General features: G+C 49.0%; 1 protein-coding gene across 1 annotated transcript in view; it reads right to left on the reverse strand.

Moving 5' to 3' along the window:
• Window positions 1-455: 455 nt before the first annotated feature.
• The window catches only part of LOC134355867 (uncharacterized), a 37,239-nt gene continuing 14,502 nt past the window's right edge, over window positions 456-23,192 (reverse strand). The window contains exons 2-7 of the mRNA XM_063066371.1: window positions 22,019-22,159; window positions 21,227-21,277; window positions 17,695-18,003; window positions 15,418-15,732; window positions 4,157-4,257; window positions 456-1,870 (exon numbers count right to left, since the gene is read on the reverse strand). Coding sequence (XP_062922441.1) covers window positions 4,163-4,257; window positions 15,418-15,732; window positions 17,695-18,003; window positions 21,227-21,277; window positions 22,019-22,159 — 911 coding nt within the window. The 3' untranslated portion in view covers window positions 456-1,870; window positions 4,157-4,162. The remainder of the gene's footprint in view (window positions 1,871-4,156; window positions 4,258-15,417; window positions 15,733-17,694; window positions 18,004-21,226; window positions 21,278-22,018; window positions 22,160-23,192) is intronic.

Genomic DNA, 23,192 nt, shown 5'->3' on the forward strand with positions numbered 1-23,192 from the left:
TGACCCCTACACTCCTCCCTGTCTCTGTAACCCCCTCTGGCCCCTACACCCTTCCCTGTCTCTGTAACCCCCTCCATCCCCTACACCCCTCCCTGTCTCTGTAACCCCTTCCGGCCCCTACACCCCTCCCTGTCTCTGTAACTCCTTCCAGCCCCTACACCCCTCCCTGTCTCTGTAATCCCCTCTGACCCCTACACTCCTCCCTGTCTCTGTAACCCCCTGCGGTCCCTACACCCCTCCCTGTCTCTGTAACCCCCTCCGGCCCCTACACCCCTCCCTGTCTCTGTAACCCCCTCTGACCTCTACACCCCTCCCTGTCTCTGTAACACCCTCTGACCCCTACACCCCTCCCTGTCTCTGCAACCCCCTCCAGTCCCTACACTCCTCCCTATCTCTGTAATCCCCTCCAGCTCCACATTTGTCCAACAACACAATAGTTTGAGACAAGGCCGATTTCGAATTTTTATTATAAAACTGACAGACTCGGTCAGTAAATATCAAGCAATTGATTGAGCTGGAAATCTGAAGCTAAGGCAGGAAACACTGGAAGCCCGAGGCTCGTCAGTCAGCGTGTGCGAAGAGATTCAGTCGAAGGGTGTGGAACCTGAAACGTTAATACTTTGTCTCTCTCCACAGATGCTGCCTGAGACGCTTGATGTGTGACAGTGCACAGCTGAGTAACGTGCCCACATTAATGTCAAACACTCTGTCAATAGGCTCTCAGACTGGGAGTGGCAACTGTGGTGCAGAGGGCAGCACGGACGTGTAGCAGGGAGTGTAACAGTTTACAATGCCGGGATTCACATCCGCCACTCCCTTAATGTTCTCGTGTGTGTTTCCTCCCACACCCAAAGACAAACAGCTTAGGGGTTTCATGCTGTCGAAAAGCAGCATGGCGATACTTGCGGGCTGCCCCCAGCACATCCTCAGGCAGTGTTAGTCATTGACGCAAATTATGAATGTCACTGTATCACTTGATGTTTTCAAGTACTGTACAAAGTTCAAAGCATATTTCCTATCAAAGTACGTGAAATCCCCAGTTTCCTTGGCTGTGTAAGGCTGGGGAAGACAAACCTGGGAGATTGGGACGGCTCGCTCCCACCCCAAAACCCCCCGTTTGGGTGGATGCTGTGTCCTTTGCTATCCTGTTATAAATTAGTGCCATGAAATAATAGACAGCACACAGCATGAGATTAAAGGAATTATATTTATGAATCTTAACTCGAGGGTTAGGAAAGAAAAGGGCCCATTTTAATTAAACAGTCCAACGTGCACAAGTTAGAGGTCAACATTTCACTGATATTCATCGATCCTCCATCAATTTTGGCACCTGGCTTCGACAAATCATGGTCCTGCACCCAGTCAAACCCTACGACCTCTTCTCTCCAGCATCTGCTCTCTTCACCTCCTGCCAAACAACAGCCCCAAGCCCAACCTTAATGCCCCTCACCAAAAAACCCTCCCCCCATCCAGTTCCCCTATCCTAATTGGACAGCACACAATCCTCATCGTCCCTTATCTTCAACAATAACCCAAACAGGCTGAAAGCAGAACAAACTGTCCTTACAGAGCGGCTAAATGAAATACCTGCAGCATCACAGTAAAGACATGAACCAGAGCATTATAAACATATGTATACTGTATACAACCTTCAGATTTGTCTGCCAGTAGGCAGCCGTGAAACAAAGAAACCCACTTAAAAAACCCACAAAACAAAGACCATCAAAAACCCAATTTGTTTAAAAAAAAGAAATCATGCAAACGGTGAAAAAATAAGCAAATAATACACAGAATATAACAGCTGTGTCCCTGAGAGTGAGTCCACAGTCGCTTCAGCTTGGAGGTGAGTGCCAATGATTGCAGGACACAGCTACAAAGTAAAAAAAAAAGTAATCTTTAACTATTGAGTGAAACTTTAATTGGTTTCTGTATGCCAAAGTGTGTAAAATATCAACAATCTGAAACTCAGCCCCACAGTCCAGGAAGAGGAGTCCCAGGACCCTTCACCACGTCCGAAACCCGGCTGGTATCTCCCTGGATTTTCCATGAGTTCCTCTCTCATCTCCAATCTCTGGAAATTTCCTCTGGGAAGTAAAATGGTGTGGGAGAGTAACGCGGGCTGTGGGGGAGTAACGCGGGCTGTGGGGGAGTGATGTGGGGAAGTTTCAGGAAGAGAGGAAGGAAGGGAGGGGAAGAAAAGGAGTTGAGTGATGAGGAGGTAGAGAATGAGGGGGAGGAAGAGGGGACGAGGAGAAGGGGTTAATGAGGCAGACAAGTGAAGAAAGGGAGGAGGGACAGACAGTGAAGAGGGGAATGGGAGAAGGTGGAATTGTGGGAAAGGAAAGGGGAAGAGGGGAGGAAAATGAGGGGGTGGAGGATGATGGGGAGAAAGATGATGGATGAGAACAGAGGAGACTGGGGCAGGAAGTCAATGGGGAGGAGGATGAAGGAGCAGGAGGGGAGGAATGGGGGAGAAGGGGTAGGAAGAGGAGGTGGTGGAATGGAGGAAGAGGAGAGGTAGTGGAATGGATGATGAAGAAAACTGGGGGCATAGGGGAGGAGGAGAGAGGCTGTAGGAGGAGTTTAGGGGAGGGTGGATGAGTGCAGATGTAGCAGGAGAAGGAGTGTAGGTGCAGGAGGGGGAATTGCAGAATTGGGGTGTCAGAATGTATGGCGAGGAAGAGGAGGTGAGAGGGAGGGAGGGAGGAGTGAATGGAGGCCAGATTCTGTGGGATACAGTGGATCAAAAATCTGGGAATGGGAATGTCAAAACTCACAGCATTTCCAGTGGGAAAGAAAACCACTCCCGAATCCCTCCTTCTACAGCTGGGATGTGTCCCATTTCCCATTTCCCATTCCCCACTAACTGGGTCTGTGGAGAGGTCCTCGTTGTTTCAATAGAGGGGAGTGGAGTGGTTCTCTGAGCTGGATTGTCCCTCATGGGATTGCTGGTCCTCTCCCAATCTACCTGCTCACCCCTCTGTCATCGCCAATGTTGTTCTAAGTCATAGTCATAGTCATAGTCATACTTTATTGATCGCGGGGGAAATTGGTTCTAATTGCCTGAATGTTAAAGGCTGAGGTTCCTGTGGGACACGGAGTGTTACTGATCAGAGTTTGTCAGTCACACCACACCTGCCCGCTCCAACAAACATTTCTCAATGACAGAAAGGCAGACTTTCTCCCAAGTTTTCATTCCTCCCTCCCTTTTTCCCCAATCACTCCCCAGATCCCTCCCATCCCCCTGTCTGTCCCCCCTTTCCCCACACCCCATCCCCTGTCTGTCCCGCCTTTCCCCACTCCCCCATCCCCTGTCTCTCCCCCCTTTCCCCACTCCCCCATCCCCTGTCTGTCCCCCTTTCCCTGCTCCCCCATACTGTCTGTCCCCGATCCCCCACCCCCTGTCTGTCCCCCCTTTCCCCGCTCCCCCACCCCCTGTCTCTCCCCCTTTCTCGCTCCCCATCCCCTGTCTCTCCCCCTTTCTCGCTCCCCCATCCCGTCTGTCCCCCCTTTCCCTGCTCCCCCACCCCCTGTCTGTCCCCCCTTTCCCTGCTCCCCCATCCCCTGTCTGTCCCCCTTTCCCCACTCCCCCATCCCCTGTCTGTCCCCTTTCCTCGCTCCCCATCCCCATCTGTCCCCCCTTTCCCCACTCCCCATCCCCTGTCTGTCCCCCCCTTTCCCCACTCCCCCATCCCCTGTGTCCCCCATTTCCCCACTCCCCCATCATTTTAACCTATTCCCCCTCCCCAATACCTTCTTCCTAGTTCTTCCATACCTTTTCCCCTCTCCCCACCGTCTCTCCTCCCCATCACCTGTCTCTACGCTATCCCCCAATCTGTCTCCCATTCTCCAGTCCCCTAAACCTTCTTCATCTTTACCCCTGCCAATCCTGTCCCCAGCCCCTGCCCATCTTCTCCAACCCCTCCCTGCTCCCAGCACCCAATCCCATGACCCTCGTCCCTATTTCCCGATTCTCTCCTCTTTCTCCTACCTGCCCCTATTTTACACTCCCCCCCCCGACCTTTCACCCCCCCTTGACACCCAGCCCAACTCTCCCCTCTCCCTCAGCCACCTTTTCCTGCCCGGTACTGATCCCTCCTTCTGTCTAACTGCACCTTCTTTCCCCTCGACCCACAGATCCCGTCTCCCCTCTCACCTCCTTCTATCTCCTGCAGCTGAAAAGACTTCCCAGAAAGCGCCTGACAGCACTAAAGGCGTCAGCTAAAGCTCTGAGACCCGCTCTCAACAGTCCAGGCTCTGCAATATGAGGAGAGAGATGAATCCATGATTAATCGCACACTCACACTCCCAGTGACACAGGATCGATGGATCCACTCCATCCAGACCAGAGGAAACTCTGCCACCCCAAAATTGTATCTCAGTCTTCTTCAATCACCCCTCCATCCCTCCGGAGCCCATCAGATAAATTGTGGCCTTGCAACAGACGCAGTACTTTCCTGTTCGGGGGGGGGGGGCGCGGTGTCAGCTTTATGCTAAAGAGTAAAAAATGCTTTTTTACAACTCAGTCGATTAGTTGGGCTTCAAAATCACCAAATGGGCCTCCATCCGCAGAAGCTATAAAAGAGTTCCTATGTTACCAAAACCTGGCACAGTTATGCTCATTCCTAACACTAGTCAGCCCATTGCAATCAGTTCCTGCATCAATCGGCTATTGTGTTAAAGCTCCGACACTGATGGACATTTCATTAAGAGGAGATTCACAGCCCAATACCCTCAATGTCGGCTACCCAGGAAGGCACAGAGAGACTGCCCTTCATCTGTGCCCCGCAGCGGTTCACCAGGGTACATCAGACAGTTGACCAGGTCTAAATGGGGCCGACATTTCAGCAATTTCTCAGCTTACCTCACAGATACAAACGTCCCCGACGCGCACTGGATGGAGCCCTGCTCCCACCTCGGTTACTCAGACCACATCTCTGTTATGATAATCCCAGCATACAGATCGCTCGTCAGGCGCTCCAGACCAGTTCAGAAGCAGGTGAAAACCTGGCCAGCGGGAGCCTTCTCTGCTCTTCAAGACTGCTTTGAGCACACTGACTGGCACATGTTCAGGGAGGCTGCAACCAATGGCGACTCTACCAATTTAGAGGGGTACACGGCATCAGTGACTAGCTACATCAGCAAGTGCATCGATGACGTCATTGTGGCCAAGACCATCACTACATGCGCTAACCAGAAGCCATGGATGACCGCGGAGGTGTGTGCGCTGCTGAGGACCCGAGACTCCACCTTCAGAGCAGGCGACAAGGCAGCCCTAACAACAGCGAGGGCCAGACTGTCCCGGGCCATCAGAGAGGCAAAGCGTGCACACGCCCAGCGAATCCACAGCCACTTCCAGGACAGCGGCGACACGTGGCGTACGTGGAAGGGCATTCAGGTCATCACCAACTACAAGACAACACCACCTGCCTGTGCTGTTGATGCCTCCCTCCCAGACGCATTGAACACCTTCTATGCTCGTTTTGAGGCAGAAAATAACGTGGCGGCGAGGAAGACCACCTCTCCTCCAAATGACCAGGTGCTATGTCTTACCGTGGCCGATGTGAGGAGAACCCTGTGCAGGGTCAACCCACGGAAGGCTGCTGGACCAGACAATATTCCTGGCAGAATGCTCAGAGGATGTGCAGACCAGCTAGCAGAGATTCTCACTAACATCTTCAACATCTCCCTGAGCAGTGCCATCGTTCCTACGTGCTTCAAGGCTGCCACCATCGTCCCCGTGCCGAAGAAGTCTTCAAAGTCCTGCCTCAATGACTACCATCCCGTTGCATTCACATCCATCACCATGAAGTGTTTCGAGAGGCTCATCATGAGGCACATCAAGACCCTGCTGCCCCCCTCACTGGACCCCCTGCAGTTCGCGTACCGTCCCAACCATTCAACAGATGATGCCATTGCCATCACCCTCCACCCGGCCCTAACCCACCTGGACAAAAAAGACACATACGTTCGAACGCTGTTCATAGACTTCAGTTCAGCATTCAACACAATCATTCCTCAGAAACTGATTGGAAAGCTGAGCCTGCTGGGCCTGAACACCTCTCTCTGCAACTGGATCCTAGACTTCCTGACTGGGAGACCTCAGTCAGTCCGGATCGGGAGCAGCATCTCCAACACCATCAGACTGAGCACGGGGGGCCCCCCAGGGCTTGTACCTGTATCTGAATGTGAACAAAACAAAAGAAATGCAAACACGAAGAAATCTGCAGATGCTGGAAATTCAAGCAACACACATAAAATGCTGGTGCAAGAGGTACAGTCGACATTTCGGGCCGAGACCCTTCGTCAGGAGTAACTGAAAGAAGAGATAATAAGAGAGATGGTTACACGAGGAATTCTGCAGATGCTGGAAATTCAAGCAACACACATCAAAGTTGCTGGTGAAGGCAGCAGGCCAGGCAGCATCTCTAGGAAGAGGTACAGTCGACGTTTTGGGCCGAGACCCTTCGTCAGGAATAGACGGTTGTTGACTTCAGGAGAGCACAGAGTGACCACTCTCCGCTGAACATCGACGACTCCTCCATTGAGATCGTTAAGAGCACCAAATTTCTTGGTGTTCACCTGGCGGAGAATCTCACCTGGTCCCTGAACACCAGCTCCATAGCAAAGAAAGCCCAGCAGTGTCTCTACTTCCTGCGAAGGCTGAGAAAAGTCCATCTCCCACCCCCCATCCTCACCACATTCTACAGAGGTTGTATCGAGAGCATCCTGAGCAGCTGCATCACTGCCTGGTTTGGGAATTGCACCGTCTCGGATCGCAGCGGATAGTGAGGTCAGCTGAGAAGCTCATCTGGGTCTCTCTTCCCGCCATCACAGACACTTACACCACACGCTGCACCCGTAAAGCCAACAGCATTGTGAAGGACCCCAAGCACCCCTCACACAAACTCTTCTCCCTCCTGCTATCTGGCAAAAGGAACCGAAGCATTCGGGCTCTCACAACCAGACTGTGCAACAGTTTCTTCATAGTCATAGTCATGGTCGTAGTCATACTTTATTGATCCTGGGGGAAATTGGCTAACCATCTCTTTTACTGTCTTTTCTTTCAGTTAGTCCTGACGAAGGGTCTTGGCCCGAAATGTCGACTGCACCCCTTCCTATAGATGCTGCTTGGCCTGCTGTGTTCCACCAGTATTTTGTGTGTGGTGCTTGAATTTCCCCCAAGCCATTAGACTTCTCAATTCCCAGAGTCTAGTCTCATATACACACACACACACACACACACACACACACACACACTCACACTCAGCTAAACACCACCCCACTTCCTTTACAATTTTTGCTCATTTCTTTCTCAATTCCTGCTAAAACATTGTTCATCAACCATCAACTCTGCTCTCAAACGCATCTCTCCCATTTCACGCACATCTGCTCTCACCCCATCTTCCCGCCACCCCAATAGGAATAGGGTTCCCCTGGTCCTCACCTACCACCCCACCAGCCTCCGGGTCCAACATATTATTCTCCGTAACTTCCGCCACCTCCAACGGGATCCCACCACTAAGCACATCTTTCCCTCCCCCCTCTCTGCATTCCGCAGGGATCGCTCCCTACGCGACTCCCTTGTCCATTTGTCCCCCCCATCCCTCCCCACTGATCTCCCTCCTGGCACTTATCCTTGTAAGCGGAACAATTGCTACACATGCCCTTACACTTCCTCCCTCACCACCATTCAGGGCCCCAAACAGTCCTTCCAGGTGAGGCAACACTTCACCTGTGAGTCGGCTGGGGTGATATACTGCGTCCGGTGCTCCCGATGTGGCCTTTTATATATTGGCGAGACCCGATGCAGACTGGGAGACCGCTTTGCTCAACACCTACGCTCTGTCGGCCAGAGAAAGCAGGATCTCCCAGTGGCCACACATTTTAATTCCACATCGCATTCCCATTCTGACATGTCTATCCACGGCCTCCTCTACTGTAAAGATGAAGCCACACTCAGGTTGGAGGAACAACACCTTATATTCCGTCTGGGTAGCCTCCAACCTGATGGCATGCCCCACCTCCCCCTCGTACCCCATCCCTTCCTTATGTATGTATGTATGTATGTATTTATTTATTTTTTATGATTTTTTTTTTAACTTTCCCTTTTTTCTCTCTCTCTCCTTTTTCTCCCTCTGTCCCTCTGACTATACCTCTTGCGCATCCTCTGGGTTGCCCCCCTCCCCCTTTTCTTTCTTCCCGGACCTCCTGTCCCATGATCCTCTCGTATCCCTTTGCCAATCACCTGTCCAGCTCTTGGCTCCATCCTTCCCCCTCCTGTCTTCTCCTATCATTTTGGATCTCCCCCTCCCCCTCCCACTTTCAAATCCCTTACTCACTCTTCCTTCAGTTAGTCCTGACGAAGGGTCTCAGCCTGAAACGTCGACTGTACCTCTTCCTAGAGATGCTGCCTGGCCTGCTGCGTTCACCAGCAACTTTGATGTGTGTTGCTTGAATTTCCAGCATCCTCGTGTTTACATTGCTTACATTTACATTTCATCATTTATTATTATATTATAATTTGTCCTTTATTGTGCCTATTGTCTTGTTTATTAATTATTGTACTGTCTTGCACTGTTCTTTGCACTTTATGTAGTCCCGTGTAGGCCTGAGGTCTAGTGTAGTTTTGTGTTGTTTCACGTAGCACCAGGGTCCTGGAGGAACATTGTTTCATTTTTACGGTGTATTGTACCAGCAGTTATGGTTGAACTGACAATAAAAGCGACTTGACTTGGCTTGAGATCCCCTTCCCCTGCGGTTCTCATCAGTAGAAGGCAGGGATGAACTGATTGCAAGAATGTTACAAGTGGGCATGCAGCTGATTAATTGTGTTGTGGATCGATCGGGCCTCCTATGTGCAGACGGCCCACGCTTTTCACATGGGCTTTCAAGCACACATGTCATCTCGGCGGGCTCTGCTTACAGCTCCGTAATTCGTAACACCATTGTAATTTGTCCCGTGTTGCACCAACTCAGTAAAAACTTCTAATCATACTACTCCAATGTCATCCTTGTTTGCACTTATGTAACACCCCCCCCAAAACCTCCAATCACCTCTCACATCCCTTCATACCCACATCGTTAATCCCCGCTCAGTCCCTTCCGACAATCCCCCCCCGCCCCACATCAGTCCATCTTCCTTCCCTGCCAATACCCCTCAGATGAGCATTGTACTCAGCTTATCGAATCTCTGTGATAGGCGCATCTAACACTATCATGGTTATGGAGGTCGGCAGCACTGAAAGAAGCCCTTCATCCAAATTCAACAATACTTAGCTCATTTGTTGTCCAAATGCTTTTTAAACATTATAATTATACCCACCTCTACCACTTTTCACTCTTACTCTAAACAGGCATTTCAATATTCAAAAGGTATCGATAAGATTCCCCCCCTATCACCACCATTCTTCTAAACGCCAGTGAGTACAGGCCCAGAACCATCAAATATTCCTCATACATTAACTCTTTCATCTCTGGAATAATTCTCGTGGACATCTCCTGGACCCTCTCCACTGCCCCCACTTCTTTTCGTAGATAAGAGGCCCAGAACTGCTCACAATACTCCAAGTGCAGTCTGACCAATGCCTTATAAATCATCAGAACACTAGAACACCACAGTACAGGCCCTTCGGCCCTCGATGTTGTGCTGACCCATATATTCCTAAAAAAAAGTACTAAACCCACACTACCCCGTAACCTTGTATTTTTCTTTCATCCATGTACCTGTCCAAGAGGCTCTTAAATACCCCGAATGTTTTAGCCTCCACCACCATCCCTCGCAAGTCATTCCAGGCACCCACAACCCTCTGTGTAAAAAAACTTACCCCTGGTGTCTCCCCTATATCTCCCTCCCTTAACTTTGTGCATATGCCCTCTGGTGTTTGCTATTCGTGCCCTGGGAAACAGGTACTGGCTATCCACCCTATCTATGCCTCTCATAATCTTGTAGACCTCTATCAAGTCCCCTCTCATCCTCCTATGCTCCAAAGAGAAAAGTTCCAGCTCTGCTAACCTTGCCTCATAAGACTTGTTTTCCAATCCAGGCAACATCCTGGTAAATCTTCTCTGCACCCTCTCCACAGCTTCCACATCCTTCCTATAATGAGGTGAGCAGAATTGAACACAATACTCTAAAGTGTGATTTCACCAGAGATTTGTAGAATCCCCCTATTAATGAAGCCTAGCATCCCATAGGCCTTCTTAACTATCCTATCAACCTGTGCAGTGACCTTGAGGGATGTATGGATTTGAACCCCAAGGTCCCTCTGTTCACCCACATTCTTAAGTAACCGACCATTAACCCTGTACTCAGCCTTCTGGTTTGTCCTTCTAAAATGCATCACCTCACACTTATCCAGATTGAACTCCATCTGCCACTTTTCTGCCCAACTCTGCATCCTGTCTATATCCTCTTGTAACCTTCAACAACCTACAGCTCCATCCACAACTCCTCCAATCTTCATGTCATCCGCAAACTTACTCACCCATCCTTCTGCCTCTTCATCCAGGTCATTTATAAAAATCACAAAGAGCAGGGGTCCCAGGACAGATCCTTGCGGCACTCCATGAGTCACCGACCTCCAGGCAGAATACTTTCCTTCCACTACTACCCTCTGCTTTCTTCCTGCAAGCCAATTTTTTATCCAGACAGCCAAGGCTCCACTGATCCCATGCCTCATGACTTTCTGGATGAGTCTCTCATGGGGGACCTTGTCAAATACCTTGCTAAATGTAATCCTCAGCATCACATACTTTCTCCTTCATTCTAGTCCTTTCAAAATGAATGTAACATTTCATTTGCTTTCCCCACTACCAACTCAACCTGCAAGTTAACCTTTAAGGAATCCTGCCCAAGGATTCTCAAGTCCATTTGCACCTAATTTTTGAATTTTAGCCCCATTTAGAAAATAGTCCACACCTTTATTCCAATGACCATACACTTCCCTATGCTATATTCTGTCTGCCACTTCTCTGCCCATTTTCCAAATCTGTCTAATTCCTTCCCAGACACCTTGCTTTGTCAACACTACCCGCTCCACCTATCTTTGTATCATCTGCAGATGGTCACCAAACCATCAAGTCAATCATCCTAAACATTTACAAATAGCATGAAAGGAAGTGGTTCCAATACCAAACCGTACAGAACACCAATTAACAAGATTAAGCCCTCTTTATTCCCAGTCTTTACTTTCTGCAATCAGCCAATCTTCTATCCATGCTAGCATCTTTCCTGTAATGCCATAGGCTCCTAGATTGTTAGCAGCCACATGTGTGGCTTATAGAAACATAGAAACATAGAAAATAGGTGCAGGAGTAGGCCATTCGGCCCTTCGAGCCTGCACCGCCATTCAGTACGATCATGGCTGATCATCCAACTCAGAACCCTGTACCAGCCTTCCCTCCATACCCCCTGATCCCTTTAGCTACAAGGGCCATATCTAACTCCCTCTTAAATATAGCCAATGAACTGGCCTCAACTGTTTCCTGTGGCAGAGAATTCCACAGATTCACCACTCTCTGTGTGAAGAAGTTTTTCCTCATCTCGGTCCTAAAAGGCTTCCCCTTTATCCTGAAACTGTGACCCCTCGTTCTGGACTTCCCCAACATCGGGAACAATCTTCCTGCATCTAGCCTGTTCAATCCCTTTAGAATTTTGTACGTTTCAATAATATCCCCCCTCAATCTTCTAAATTCCAGCAAGTATAAGCCTAGTCGATCCAGTTTTTCATCATATGAAAGTCCTGCCATCCCAGGAATCAATCTGGTGAACCTTCTTTGTACTCCCTCTATGGCAAGAATGTCTTTCCTCAGATTAGGGGACCAAAACTGCACCAATACTCCAGGTGTGGTCTCACCAAGGCCTTGTACAACTGCAGTAGTACCTCCTTGCTTCTGTACTCGAATCCTCTTGCTATGAATGCCAGCATACCATTCGCCTTTTTCACCACCTGCTGTACCTGCATGCCCACTTTCAATGACTGGTGTATAATGACACCCAGATCTCGTTGCACCTCCCCTTTTCCTAATCGGCCACCATTCTGATAATAATCTGTTTTCCTGTTCTTGACTCTTTGTCCTCCTTGTCAAAGGCCTTCTGAAAACCCAAGTAAGCAACATCCACTGACTCTTCTTTGTCCGTCCTGTTTGTTATTTCCTCAAAGAACTCCAACAGATTTCCCCCCAAGGAAACCATGCTGACTTTGTCCTACCTTAACATGTGCTTCCAAACCTGATCCTTAAAATAATTGACTCCAACATCTTCCCAACCACTGAAGTCAGATGCTAACTAGCCTATGATTTCCTTCCCTCTCTGCTGAAAGAATGGGGTGACATTTGCAATTTTTCAACCCTTCACAACCATTCCAGAATCTAGTGATTCCTGAAATATCATTATTAATGTCTCCATAATCTATCCACCACCTCTTTCGGAACTCTGGGGTATAGTCCATCGGGTCCAGTACTTGGACAACTGAAAAATATACGTCAGGTTGTCATTTATCGATTACAGCTCAGCAGTTGAAACCATCAGCCCAGAACCTTCAGCCCTCCTGGATGCATTAGTGATAATTTTTCAAAACTCATTAGATTCTGGACTAGTTCCTGAGGATTGGAGGGTGGCTAATGTAACCCCACTTTTTAAAAAAGGAGGGAGAGAGAAACCGGGGAATTATAGACCGGTTAGCCTAACGTCGGTGGTGGGGAAACTGCTGGAGTCAGTTATCAAGGATGTGATAACAGCACTTTGGAAAGCAGTGAAATCATCGGACAAAGTCAGCATGGATTTGTGAAAGGAAAATCATGTCTGACGAATCTCATAGAATTTTTTGAGGATGTAACTTGTAGAGTGGATAGGGGAGAACCAGTGGATGTGGTATATTTGGATTTTCAAAAGGCTTTTGACAAGGTCCCACACAGGAGATTAGTGTGCAAACTTAGAGCACACGTTATTGGGGGTAAGGTATTGGTGTGGGTGGAGAATTGGTTAGCAGACAGGAAGCAAAGAGTGGGGATAAACGGGACCTTTTCAGAATGGCAGGCGGTGACTAGTGGGGTACCGCAAGGCTCAGTGCTGGGACCCCAGTTGTTTACAATATATATTAATGACTTGGATGAGGGAATTAAATGCAGCATCTCCAAGTTTGCGGATGACACGAAGCTGGGTGGCAGTGTTAGCTGTGAGGAGGATGCTAAGAGGGTGCAGGGTGACTTGGATAGGTTGGGTGAGTGGGCAAATTCATGGCAGATGCAATTTAGTGTGGATAAATGTGAAGTTATCCACTTTGGTGGCAAAAATAGGAAAACAGATTATTATCTGAATGGTGGCCGATTAGGAAAAGGGGAGGTGCAACAAGACCTGGGTTTCATTATACACCAGTCATTGAAAGTGGGCATGCAGGTACAGCAGGCGGTGAAAAAGGCGAATGGTATGCTGGCATTTATAGCGAGAGGATTCGAGTACAGGAGCAGGGAGGTACTACTGCAGTTGTACAAGGCCTTGGTGAGACCACACCTGGAGTATTGGTGCAGTTTTGGTCCCCTAATCTGAGGAAAGACATTCTTGCCATAGAGGGAGTACAAAGAAGGTTCACCAGATTGATTCCTGGGATGGCAGGACTTTCATATGAAGAAAGACTGGATGAACTGGGCTTGTACTCGTTGGAATTTAGAAGATTGAGGGGGGATCTGATTGAAACGTATAAAATCCTAAAGGGATTGGACAGGCTAGATGCAGGAAGATTGTTCCCGATGTTGGGGAAGTCCAGAACGAGGGGCCACAGTTTGAGGATAGAGAGGAAGCCTTTTAGGACCGAGATTAGGAACAACTTCTTCACACAGAGAGTGGTGAATCTGTGGAATTCTCTGCCACAGGAAACAGTTGAGGCCAGTTCATTGGCTGTGTTTAAGAGGGAGTTAGATATGGCCCTTGTGGCTACGGGGGTCAGGGGGTATGGAGGGAAGGCTGGGGCGGGGTTCTGAGTTGGATGATCAACCATGATCATAATAAATGGCGGTGCAGGCTCGAAGGGCCGAATGGCCTTGTCCTGCACCTATTTTCTATGTTTCTATGTCCTTCAGCAACCACATATTGAGATGCTACTACAGGGATCCCGCACATGGAGGCAGTGGGCTGAGCTCTGCCGGTACCAGGTCCGTGGATGAAATTAGCCGTATGGAGACACGGGAGATGTAAACTGCTCAGACGTACAGACAGTTGATCTGAGAGCCTCCAGACCTCCAGGTGAAGGCACTGGATGAAGGTTCTCCACAGAGGTCCACCAAGTCAAGGAAGCTGAGTGAATTCCCCTGAATCCTCATGGATGCTAGGCATTGATGGAGACTAGATCCCCTCCTCCACGGTGCGCACTGTCTGGCTGCTCTTTGTTAGGATCTTCAGAGATGAAGAGATGCCACCCAGCCCTTCCCTTCTCCCTGAGGATGACAGGACAGACTGCGGGTGCCCTGACAAACCTGACCAGTCAGTCGGAGGCATTGGGGCTTTTCCACGGCTCCCCTTAGGGTTGGGGTAGGCGAGTGGAGACACGGTGTTAGGCACGAGGCAGTCCATTGTCTCACCATCAATGGAGTGCAATCTGTGCCCCACCTCCATACACCAGGCCCGTCCTCCCAGAACAGCCACCAATCTGGCTGTGCCAACCGGCCCCAGCCCTGGCATCAGTGATGGAGGAAGCCTCCCCAGGCACCTCTGGAGAGCCTGTGACTGCTGGCAGCAATTGGAGAGGTACATTCCCCACCCCAGGGGTCAGGGCTGAGGAAGGTTTCAGGTTCAACTGGAGCAGGTCTTGAGTTAGAGGGGGGCTGGTCTCTCACAGCACGTATTCCCAAGATATGTCCACATTGCTCAGCAGCCAGGATACCCTCACTATCCTACCGATCTGTCCACGACCTCTCCTCAGGCAAGCCCCTCCGCTCTGTTCCACCTGAAACCTCCATACCCCTGAGCTACTGACACCATCTCGGGGTCGATATTCCTCTCTCTCAACACCATTGGGCCTTTGGCATGGTGAGACAGTGGGATCCGTTTTCCTGTTGGCCCAGAGATACACACTACTTGGCCCATCCACAGCAGCCCTACCCACTCCATTGGCCTATCCCTCTGTTCCCATAACCTGTTCACTCAGCACCTTCAGCCTCGAAGCATCCAGCTCCAGTTGACAGTTTGATCCCTCATGGCCCCTGGCACAGTCTCTGGGGATGTCAAGGGTGAGTTTGCCCCAGTCTGGCACTGACTCAGCCCCACTGCACTGGGACCATGATCCCAGCTCTGGACATGAGCACTCTGGATATAAATGGGGTTCAGTAAACAGGAGAGCACCCAGGATCTACCCTCACCCATTAATTAGCGGTGTCTCAGGAACTGGTGAAACCCAAGCCCCTCCACGACCTCTCACTCACCATGCACCTCCAATGAAATGCTCTCTGTATCTTCATGTCCCGAATCTGCAGTAACAGTCACCTGGTAGTGACCGGCGTCTTGCATCTGTAGATCGTGGATTTCCAAACTGAAGTTACTGGGATGAAAGGTTTCCCTTTGCTGGTACTCTCCAAAATACCTTGTAGTGTTGACCGAATGCCTTACTATCCTTTCTTCACGTTCTACTCGTCTCCACACAACGTCATAGACGTCCGGTCTGACTGGGATCCGAGGACGTAAGGAGACCGAGTGTCTCCGAGTTCCGGTCACAGTGGTAGGAGGAGCCCCAGTCCTATCTGAGGAGACAGGAGGAGGCAGTCAGAAGGTGAGTTCAGAGTGAGAATCAAATCAGGTTAAATATCACTGGCGTATGTTGTGAAACTTGCTGTTATGTGATAGCGAGTGTCTTTGGTGACGTACCAGATCTCCCAGTTAAGACAGCGGAAGGGAGGATGTTGCGTGGTTTAAAAGTTCATTTAAGAGAACGTGACTTTCGTGTCCCAATACCGACTATTCTGCTGGTAAGTGTACAATCTCTGGTAAATAAAATCGATAATATCACAGCAAGAATGCTGGACCAGAAGGACTTTAAAAAGCACTTGTGTTATTTGTTTAACGGTGGATTCTTGGATGCAGTGATACAGTTTAGTGCCTATATAATTCACCGTCAAGATAGAACAGCTGAATCTTTCGAAGACAGAGGAGGTGGAGTTTGCTTTATCTGCTTGTGGTGTACAAATGTGGTGGCGCTGTCATAGTCCTGCCCACCTGACCTGAAACATCTCACGATCAGATGCGCCGCAGAGGTTTACAGCCATCATTTTAGTCATGGCATACATCCCACCTCTAGCCCTTGTCAAACAGGCTCTAGAAGAACTGAGCAGTGTTATCAATGGGCATAAAATAGCATACCCCAATGCCTTCATTATCACTTTGGGGAATTTTAACTAGGCCAGTTTGGAAATGTCTCTAAACAATTATTACTAACTTATCACTTGTTGAACCAGGGAAACCAACACACTTGACCACTGTCATACCAAATTCCGTGGATGAACCAGGGAATTCTTAGTCTGCTGAGGATTGGATCTGTGGCATTCAAGTCTAGTAACGCAGGACTATACATGAAGGCCAGGCACGAATTATGGAGAGCTAGCTCAAGAGTAAAGGAACATTTCTGAACAAGGTTAGAGGCCGAATCAGATGCACGTGGACTCTGGCCGTGATTGCAGGCCATTACCTCCTCCAAGGGGAAACCCAACATCCTAAATGGCAGTGATGCTTCATTCCCAGATGAGCTTAATGCCTTTTATACCCACTTTGAAACAGAATAAAACTACAGCTATGAGGATCCTTGCAGCACCTGGAGACCCTGTGATCTCTGTCTCGGAGGCCGGCATAAGACTGTCTTTCATGGGGGTGAACCCTTGCAAGGTGACAAGCCCTGATGGAGTGCCTGGTAGGGCTCTGAAAACTTGTGCTAGTCAACTGGCAGGTGTGTTCAAAGACATTTTCACCCTCTCACTGCTACAGTCAAAGTTCCTCTGGGTGTATCTATCCTGTGCAATGTCTTCGCAGTTTTTAAATTAAGGTTGAATTTTAGGCTGACTTTGATGTTATCTTTGAAGCATTTTCTTTGCAAACCAGGGGTTTGCTGACTATCCTCTAACTGGGAGTAAAGGATCTGTTTGGAGGGACGTGAGTTGTGCATCTGGATGATATGACCTATCCATTGGAGTTGGTGTTGCTTTATCATGGTGGAGATGATGTTCATATCAGACGCCTCCAGGACACTGGTGTTGGTGAGTCTGTCCTTCCCGCTGATAGGATCTTTGGTGGGGTTGCCCCAGGGCTTTCAGACACCTCCTGTAGGTGGCCTATGATTCAGCTACATAAAGTAATGAAGAATGCCTGCTCTTTAAGTCAAAAGTTTTGCTTGGACTTGTACAGTGGCTGGTTGAGTGGTGAGGCAACAGTAACTTCCACTCAATGTAAGCAAGATAAAGGACCAGCCCCGACCTCATTGGGCAGGCTTGGGCGTCTGAATCTGGTGTTCACCTCTCTCCAATGGAAGGTGACTAATCCAGGATGGGACTGTCTCAGCCCCACTACTCTGGCACCGTGAGCCCAGCTCAGGACAGCTCACTCAATGGGGTTCACTAAACAGGGCAACGTACACGATTTGACCTCACCCATTAGTTAGGGATGTCTGAAGGGCCAATGAAAATCGAGCCCCTCCCCCTCTGTAGTGTTACACTCACCATTTACCTCCAATTGGACTCTTCTTAGAGTCTGTGTCCCTGAGGCTGCTGTAATGATCACCTCATAATCACCAGCATCCTCTCTCCGTAGATCACTGATTTCCAGATTAAAGTTCCCAGGATGAAGTGTTATCCTTCGCTGGTATTCCTTGGGACCGAAGTATTCAATATTCCCATTTGAGCTTTGTGCAACTCTGCTTCCGGATGATACCCGTCTCCACTCAATGTCAATAAAGTCCGGTCCGACTGGAATCCCAGGAGGTAAGGAGACTGAGTGTCCCCGAGCTCCGATCACAGTGATGGGGGAAGCTGAGGAGACAAGAGGAGACAGTCAGCAGGTGAACTCAGTGAGTGCAGGAGGAGTCAGAGCTGGGAGTATCACAGCCACGGGAGCAGACTAGTTAACTGATGTCACATGTATTGAGATACAGTGAAAAACCTGTCTTGCACGCTGTGCATACAGATCAGATCATTACACAGTGCATTGATCTGGCTCAATGTAAAACAATAATGTGGCATTGACCTCCCACATCATGAAGACCCTGCAGAGACTTGTTCTGGAGCTGCTCCGGCCTATGGTCAGGCCACACTTAGATCCCCTCCAGTTCGCCTACCAGCCCTGACTAGGAGTTGAGGATGCCATTGTCTACCTGCTGAACTGTGTCTACGCCCACCTGGACAAGCCAGCGAGCACTGTGAGGGTTATGTTTTTTGACTTCTCCAGTGCGTTCAACACCATCCGCCCTGCTCTGCTGGGGGAGAAGCTGACAGCGATGAAGGTGGATGCTTCCCTGGTATCATGGATTCTTGATTACCTGACTGGCAGACCACAGTACGTGTGCTTGCAACACTGTGTGTCCGACAGAGTGATCAGCAGCACTGGGGCTCCATAGGGGACTGTCTTGTCTCCCTTTCTCTTCACCATTTACACCTCGGACTTCAACTACTGCACAGAATTTTGTCATCTTCAGAAGTTTTCTGATGACTCTGCCATAGTTGGATGCATCAGCAAGGGAGATAAGGCTGAGTACAGGGCCACGGTAGGAAACTTTGTCACATGGTGTGAGCAGAATTATCTGCAGCTTAATGTGAAAAAGACTAAGGAGCTGGTGGTAGACCTGAGGAGAGCTAAGGTACCGGTGACCCCTGTTTCCATCCAGAGGGTCAGTGTGGACATGGTGGAGGATTACAAATACCAGGGGATACGACTCGACAATAAACTGGACTGGTCAAAGAACACTGAGGCTGTCTACAAGAAGTGTCAGAGCCGTCCCTATTTCCTGAGGAGACTGAGGTCCTTTAACATCTGCCGGATGATGCTGAGGATGTTCTACGAGTCTGTGGTGGCCAGTGCTATCGTGTTTGCTGTTGTGTGCTGGGGCAGCAGGCTGAGGGTAGCAGACACCAACAGAATCAACAAGCTCATTCGTAAGGCCAGTGATGTTGTGGGGATGGAACTGGACTCTCTCACGGTGGTGTCTGAAAAGAGGATGCTGTCCAAGTTGCATGCCATCTTGGTCAATGTCTCCCATCCACTACATAATGTATTGGGTGGACACAGGAGTACATTCAGCCAGAGACTCATTCCACCGAGATGCAGCACAGAGCGTCATAGGAAGTCATTCCTGCCTGTGGCCATCAAACTTTACAACTCCTCCCTTGGAGGGTCAGACACCCTGAGCCAATAGGCTGGTCCTGGACTTATTTCATAATTTACTGGCATAATTTACATATTACTATTTAACTATTTATGGTTCTATGACTATTTATTATTTATGGTGCAACTGTAATGAAAACCAATTTCCCCCGGGATTAATAAAGTATGACTATGACTATGACTAATAGTGCTGTAGAAAGTGTAACAGCTACAGAGAGAGTAAACAAGATCATAACAAGGTAGATTATGAGGTCAAAATTCCATCTTATCGTACTAGAGAACTATTCAATAGTCTTACAAGAGGAATAGAAGCTGTTTTTGAGCCTGGTGTTATGTGCTTTTTGGCTTTTCTACCTTCTGCAAAGAGGGAGAGGGGAGACAAGAGCACGTCTGGGATGAGTGGGGTATTTATTTACGCTGGCTGCTCTACTGAGGCAGAAGTATAGACATGGCTGGCATCTGGGATGTGCTGAGCTGTGTCCACGACTCTCTACGGGTCTTGTGGTCACATACAGAGCAATTGCCACGACAAGCCTCTGACACATACACCAGAATGATTCCTCTGGCATCAATAATGTTTGATAAGGGCTGATGGAGATAAGCCAAGTTTCTTTAGCCTCCTAAGGAAGTAGAGGCAATGGTAAGCCTTTCTGGTTGTAGTACCTATATGTTTGGAGAAGGACAGAAGAACTCCATGCGGCCTATTGACTAGTATTCTGCCTCCAGTTCCAACATCACACAGCGAGCCCACGGAGGAACTGAGTGAAGACACTCTGAACCTGGCCCTGAGGAAGGAAGATGCAGCCTGTAGCCAGATAGTGATGGTTGGGGGAGTCGGGAGTGCAGCCATGGGAAATCGGACCCAATCAGGAGTGGAGAAAGGATGGAGGCAGGTAGTTTGGGGAGGTTGAACACATTGAAGAAACACAAGGAAAGAGGGAAAAGGTGAGAGTCAGAAGGAGGTTGAACCCAAGTTCACAAATCACTGGAAGAGAAGGGGACCGGCCAATATTGGGTTATACAGGCAAGTACAGTTTAGAAAGGCAAACAGTTAACTTTCCTTCAGCCGAGAAAGTATAACACCATGGAAGATGGAACCATATCCCAGTACATTTGATTGATTGATTTAATTATTTATTTACAGATACTGCAGTTATCAGTTAGCCTGAGGACGGGGACAATTATAGTCATAACATCCGAGGTGAGATGGGGTCGTACTGGAGAAGGCGGTTGAGGGGAGGGGTTGAAGATTATGAGGACCTTCCCGGAACTGCAACACGGTCACTGCGTGGAGCAATGGGAGAGTCTGGGGTTGTCCACAGAGGAACAGAATAGGCTGAATGGAGAATGAGAAATCGTGAGGGGGTCTGGGCAGAGTAAAGAGACAGGAACGAGTTCCCTGACACCGGGGCAAGAGGTTTAAAGCAACTGGAGAGGAGATGAGGGAAGGTCTACCCAGCAGGTAGAGCTGTGGAACTCACCACCAGGCACAGACCCTCTGTACAGTTACACAGAGGTGGGAGGGTGGACATGTTGGAAACCAGAGAAAGATCTGAGACAGGATAGTCATCCCCAGTGACTGGGTGTGTGAGGGACAGTGTATTCAAGTGACTGGGTGAGTGGGGGCATCGGTGCTTCATGGTGACTGAGTGTGCGGGGGAGTTGGGTGGTCGGTGTGCGCCAGTGTCAGGGTGTGCGTCCCAGTGACTGGGTGTGTGGGGACAGTGTTTCCGCTTAAGGTTTGGATTTATTTTGTCCCTTGTTAATGTTGGTTTGTTCCCCCTCTTGTTCTCCCGGTTTGTACTCCCTCTCTTCCCAGCGATATCTCATGATTGAGGCATGGAGACAGGGATGAGACTCAGTTTGGTACCTTACCGTCTCTGTGGCTTTGGGAGGTATTGCTGACCTTTCCACCATTCCACAGGTCTGTAGGGGAGAATACAGGTGATAAGAGTTATAGAAACATAGAAAATAGGTGTAGGAGTAGGCCATTCGGCCCTTCAAGCCTGCACCGCCATTCAGTATGATCATGGCTGATCATCCAACTCAGAACCCTGTACCTGCCTTCTCTCCATACCCTCTGATCCCTTTAACCACAAGGGCCATATCTAACTCCCTCTTAAATATAGCCAATGAACTGGCCTCAACTGTTTCCTGTGGCAGAGAATTCCACAGATTCACCACTCTCTGTGTGAAGAAGTTTTTCCTAATCTGAGTCCTAAAAGGCTTCCCCTTTATCCTGAAACTGTGACCCCTTGTTCTGGACTTCCCCAACATCGGGAACAATCTTCCTGGATCTAGCCTGTCCAATCCCTTCAGAATTTTATACGTTTCAATAAGATCCCACCTCAATCTTCTAAATTCCAGCGAGTATAAGCCTAGTCGATCCAGTCTTTCATCATATGAAAGTCCTGCCATCCCAGGAATCAATCTGGTGAACCTTCTTTGTACTCCCTCGATGGCAAGAATATCTTTCCTCAGATTAGGGGACCAATCCCTCTTGTTAATTAACCAGATTCCTCTTGTGAATCTGCCCAGCAACATTCCCCAGCACATAGCAGCCTTGCTTCACAGATGCCTCTACCCACCCTGCCCCAGCTCGCAATGGCCCTCTTCAAACTTCCTCCCCACCCCCCAAACGACTCAGGGAACTGTGTGGGCACTTACGCTGAATGACATCTTTCCAGTTGTTGTCTTCTTTTGTTGCAATGTGAATTAGTTCCATCAATATCTGACTTGTTGTCAGTTTTCTCGACCTCCATTTTTTCCGAATAAACGTGATGATGAAGGCAGCAGTCAACCCCACTCCTGGGGAGGAAGAAAAATCCATGTTTAATCCTATCATCTCGCTCCCAGTGATGCGGGATTCATTGATCCACTCATTACCACTTGCCAATCTTTCCAGATAGATCCGGTCCTCCAGATGCGGCAACGTCCTTGTAAATTTTCTCTGCACTCTTTCAACCTTGTTTTCGTCTTTCTTGTAGGTAGCTGACCAACACCGCAGAGAACCCTGGCCTCAATAATGTCTTATACATCTTTAACATAACAGCCCATCTCCTGTACTTAATACATTGATTTATGAAGGCCAATGTGCCAAAAGCTTTCTTCATGACTCCATCTACCTGTGACTCCACTTTCAATGGATTACGTACCCGTACTCGCAGATCCCTTTGTTCTACCACACTCCTCAATGCCCAACCGCTGACTGTGTAAGATCTACCCTGGTTGGTCCTCCCAAAGTGCAAAACATCACAATTGCATTAAATTCCATCTGCTATTTTTCAGCCCATTTTTCCAGCTGTTGCAGATCCCTGTGCACACCATGACACCTTCCTCATTGTCCACTGCACACTGGATTTTGGTGCCATCCACAAATTTGCTGATCCAGTTAACCACATTATCATCCAGATCATTGAGTCAGATGACGAACAACAAAGGACCCAGCACTGATCCCTGTGGCACACGACTAGCCACAGGCCTCCAGTCAGAGGCAACCATCTACTACCACTCTCTGGCTTCTCCCACAGAGCCAATGTCTAATCCAGTTTGCTCACTCAGCCTCAATGCTGAGTGACTGAACTTTCTTGACTGGCCTCCCATGTGGGACCTTGCCAAACGTCTTACTAAAGCCCATGTGGACAACATCCACTGCCTTGCCTTCATCCACTTTCCTGGTAACTTCCTTGAAAAACTCTATAAGATTGCTTAGACATAACCTACCATGCATCTCCTTCTACATTAGGCCACAAACTTATCAATCACCCCTGCTGTTGACCACTTCTGGAGGTCCAAGACACCGACTTCTACAAAGCAGGGATCGTATGCTCCATGACCACTG

The sequence above is a fragment of the Mobula hypostoma genome, chromosome 13 (genome assembly GCF_963921235.1).
Source record: "Mobula hypostoma chromosome 13, sMobHyp1.1, whole genome shotgun sequence".
In the NCBI taxonomy this organism is placed as follows: domain Eukaryota; kingdom Metazoa; phylum Chordata; class Chondrichthyes; order Myliobatiformes; family Myliobatidae; genus Mobula; species Mobula hypostoma.